Here is a 4,049-nt window from a genome sequence, read left to right on the forward strand (position 1 = left end):
TAGCAGGGCTGTGAAGGCGAATTATAACCATCTAAAGAGAAAATAATGCCCTTCCTTGTATAAAATATTTTATATATGTAGTGTAAGAAAATAAATTAAAATGCATCAAGGAATACAAGGCTTTATGGTGTATGGCGGAGACTTGGCCGGCTGGCGCGTCACAGCTGAGATAAATAACATTGTTCCATGAATCGCATGACGGGAAGTGTTGAATTTTTTTAGTGAGAAATTTAATGGATTTTTAGTATTGTTTATGGGTTACATACGTCATTTTAAGATATATTTGTTTTTAATAAACAGAGTATTGGCGATCTTGTTACATCTCGTTCAAAATCAAGGAGGGTGCTCAATAAACTAGCTACCCTCACAGGGCAACTCTGAAATGTCGGGAACCTTCATAACATCCAGCTCAAGGTACAACTTGGTAGATGAACTAAGATTTGGGAAAGAGATAGAAATTGTCTTTGGAAACCCGTTCGTTTCTAAATCGTATGTGATACCGCTATGGTGTCATGTTAACAGCTCCGTGTACTGTAGACGATATTAACAGTTTTTCTCCACAGTTACGAAGCAATTGCAGTGGGTAAATTTCATTTTTTATTTACATACATGTATGTATAAGTTTAACTAGTTAACGGGTGCGAGGATGACACAAAAAATTGTGTGTAGTGTGCGTATCTGAGACGCTATCATGTTTATCTAGTTTTCTATTGCCGTTTATATAAACATCAATAGTCAGGCACGAGTGTACAAACGTCGACAGAAACAACTAAACACGTGGTATAGAGCTTCCTCTCCACGCTGGCCTCTACCGCTATATCAGGCCTTGAACAACAACTAAGTACGATACAATAAATTCGATAATGAAATGCAAATACTTAAACATCTACAGGAGATACATAACTTCATTTAGCGTATCTCCTTGCATATGGAAATATGACCCTGATTAAGATATGACCAAAATTATCCCTGATACTACAAAACCACAACATTAGTTCATTGATCACCACAGGTACGATACGACCCTTCACCTCACTACTCCTACCCTACACGTCGACGCCTGAACAGTTCTCATACTTCCTCTTCGTCGGAGTCTTGGAGGATGTTTTTGGTATGATCAGGTTCGTAGTTCTTGAGGCTCGGGACCTGTGGGAGGTGGTGGTGAAGGCTGTGATAGAGGGCGGAGGGCGGCAGTGCTTTAACTCGCAGGTAGATGAGAAAGCCAGCCAGCACCATGATGACGAAGATTGTGGCGTTGTGCCAAGTGAAGAGGAGTGACGATCATCATCTGGCCAGTGTCGTGCTCTGCCCACTTCTCCCCCCATGGTGGGTATAAGATGAACCCGATCTGATAGAACCACGTGTTCTGGGGAGAAGAGGTGTGTGACGTCATAGAGAGTATCACAACAAAGACAGTGTTTCATAATACAAGACATTACTCAGACACCTTATCACCTCCCTGCCATCATTACCGGGTATTTTTTTTCTGACATAATAAAGCATCATGGAAGACACCACTCGAGCGAGGTGGTGATGACTGCCAGGAGATGGGAGGTTGACACTCAGCATTTACACGTCCACGTTTTATACATATTTACACGATTTTAGGGCTTGCTCTCGCTAGCTGGATAAAGATGTTCCCGTTACTCTTACATAAGCCGACTTTCCCCTTAAACTGTCTCTCCTCCCTTCCCCCTTCAGCTGCCTCCCCCCCTCACCTGTAGGAGGGTGAAGTAACAGCGGCACAGTGCTGGCAGGATGGTTTGTCTTGTAGCACATCTCCATGGTCACCGACACCGCGCTCGCCACCACCACGTACACCAGCAGCATGTGTACCTGTCAGAACACCTGTTGTTAGTATGTCAGAACATCTATTGTTTGTATCTGTCAAAACACCTGTTGCTATTGTTCAGACCAGAGACCACCTGTTGTTATTGTCAGAACACCTGTTATTCTAAATTGTCAAAACACGTGTTGTTAACACCTGTAAGGCCACCTATTATTCTGGTCTCTGAACCAAAGTTAGTATTAACTCGGCTGCACTCGAGGGAGATGTTAACTCACTCTGGTGTGATCTTGACCTTAAATCATAGCGCCTGTAGGAGCTATTTGATGAATATACTTGTCAAATATACATACATACATACATACATACATACATACATATATACATACATACATACATACATACATACATATATATATATATATAGTTAGCCCTTTGAGCAGTACCCACAGGAATGTACAGTAATATATATTAATGTACTGTGCAGATGTGAAGGTGACTCAGGTGTTATGTACTACGGAGGAATTAATGAAGTACATTATGAAGCACATGTTAGCAGTACTTAGAAGTATGTAAGTATCTCTCTCTCCATTACTTAACACGAGATCAATACCTCCTGACTTGACTGGCAGACGATTGTAATGACGAGTTATTTGTCGTACAGGTGAGATGTGACTGCCAGGTGGGTCTGTGTGGAGCTAATTGGTAAGGCACTCGAGAGGGGGTGTATCTACCCCGAGCTTCCTTCCTCCTTCCTTTCTTATTTCGCTTCTCTTCCTTTCTCCCTTCCTTTCCTCCTCCCCTCCCTACCTATTTCACTTCCTTTCTTCTCCCTTCCTCTTTCCTCCCCTCCCCCCCATCCTTCCTTGTCTTCCTCCTTCTTCCCCTTCCCTCCCTTCCTCCCTCCATTCTTCCTCTCCTCTCCTTCCTTCTCCCTTCTTCCCCTCTCTTTCCTCCGCTACTCATCCTTTTCCTTCCCTCCTTTCCTCCCTATATCCTTTCTCCCCTTCCCCTCCTTCTTCCTCCCTTCTCTCACTACCTCATTCCTTCCCCACCTGTATATCCATGGGGTTCCGGCCGTGTAGGTGGTAGAAGAAGATGAGGGCCTCCATACCAAGAGCCAGGATCGAGGAGACGAAATCCATGTCAGGCGGGAGAGGTACGCGGTAGTGGGTGATCATGTCCACGGCGCCGTTCAGCCCGAAGAAGAAGAACATAGTCATGTGTTGGGCGTTACCGAGGTGAGAACTTACCGTCGACGAACCCCGTAACGAATTCACCTGTGGGAGTGTGTTAGTTGTTATTTGAAGGTAATTATAGGAGAGTGCAATTATGGTAGGAAGCAGGGACTTGTGAGTTACGGGAGTGTGATTGAGGGAATTTATAATGGTAATAAAAGCAGGAAACAGTTAATTATAATACGTAAATTTAACTAATAATAGAGTAATATTGATAATAATACCAATTACATGTGATAATAGAGATAGTAGCGATTATTAATATTATTGAGTATTTAACTACGAAAGGCGGAGGATTGTCAATTTTAATGTAAAATAACAGTAATAATGTTATGATGACGGTATGGTGATAATGGCGGTGAAGACAGTAACAACAGTAACAGTAACAACAACAGCACCAACCCGTCATGCCGACGACGGAGGCGACGATCTTGAGGATACCTTCCAAGGGCACCCGCGGGCAGCAGGAGACGCAGCGGAAGGAGGAGGTGTTATGGTAGCGTGCGGTATTTGTCTCCAAGAGCCGACGCCGCACGCTGACACATGAAGTACCTCAGGAACACTCGCACGTGAACCAGACGCCGAAGAGCGAAGAACGTCCTGAACCACGTGGCCGACGAACGACCCCATCCTGTCTGTAGGGAAGCGGGAGGAGATGTTACGTCTGGCCAGGTCTTGGCGAGATGTCAGGGTTAGGTTCCCTTAAGGAGGTGATACGTGAGGGTTGTGGTCTAACTCGAAAGTATTGACACCTGGTGTGCGCCCTCCAAACGTTTCGGTGTGGAGTGATCGTCTCCCAGGTGAGGGGGCCCATGAAAATTTTTTGCTCTGTCTCTGATTAGCACACACACACACACACACACACACACACACACACACACACACACACACACACAGGGTGTGGTGGGTGGGAGGGTGTGACGAGAAAGTCCATTAGTGTTCTACTAATTTTGCCGTTGTATTAAATGTCTTTGTTAGTTAGTGACCTTTTAACAGTGTGTGTGTGTGTGTGTGTGTGTGTGTGT

General features: G+C 44.5%; 1 protein-coding gene across 1 annotated transcript; it reads right to left on the minus strand.

Annotated features, from left to right (window-relative positions):
* Positions 1-449: 449 nt before the first annotated feature.
* Positions 450-3,654, minus strand: LOC121877210 (transmembrane protein 45B-like). The gene is given in 6 exon segments (XM_042382820.1): positions 450-1,273; positions 1,275-1,366; positions 1,654-1,836; positions 2,842-3,031; positions 3,033-3,066; positions 3,594-3,654. Coding segments are annotated over 6 exon segments (762 nt in total). The 3' UTR covers positions 450-1,071.
* Between the last annotated feature and the right edge of the window lie 395 nt (positions 3,655-4,049).

Source organism: Homarus americanus, unplaced genomic scaffold (assembly GCF_018991925.1).
Source record: "Homarus americanus isolate GMGI-L3 unplaced genomic scaffold, GMGI_Hamer_2.0 scaffold57190, whole genome shotgun sequence".
Taxonomy (NCBI): Eukaryota; Metazoa; Arthropoda; class Malacostraca; order Decapoda; family Nephropidae; genus Homarus; species Homarus americanus.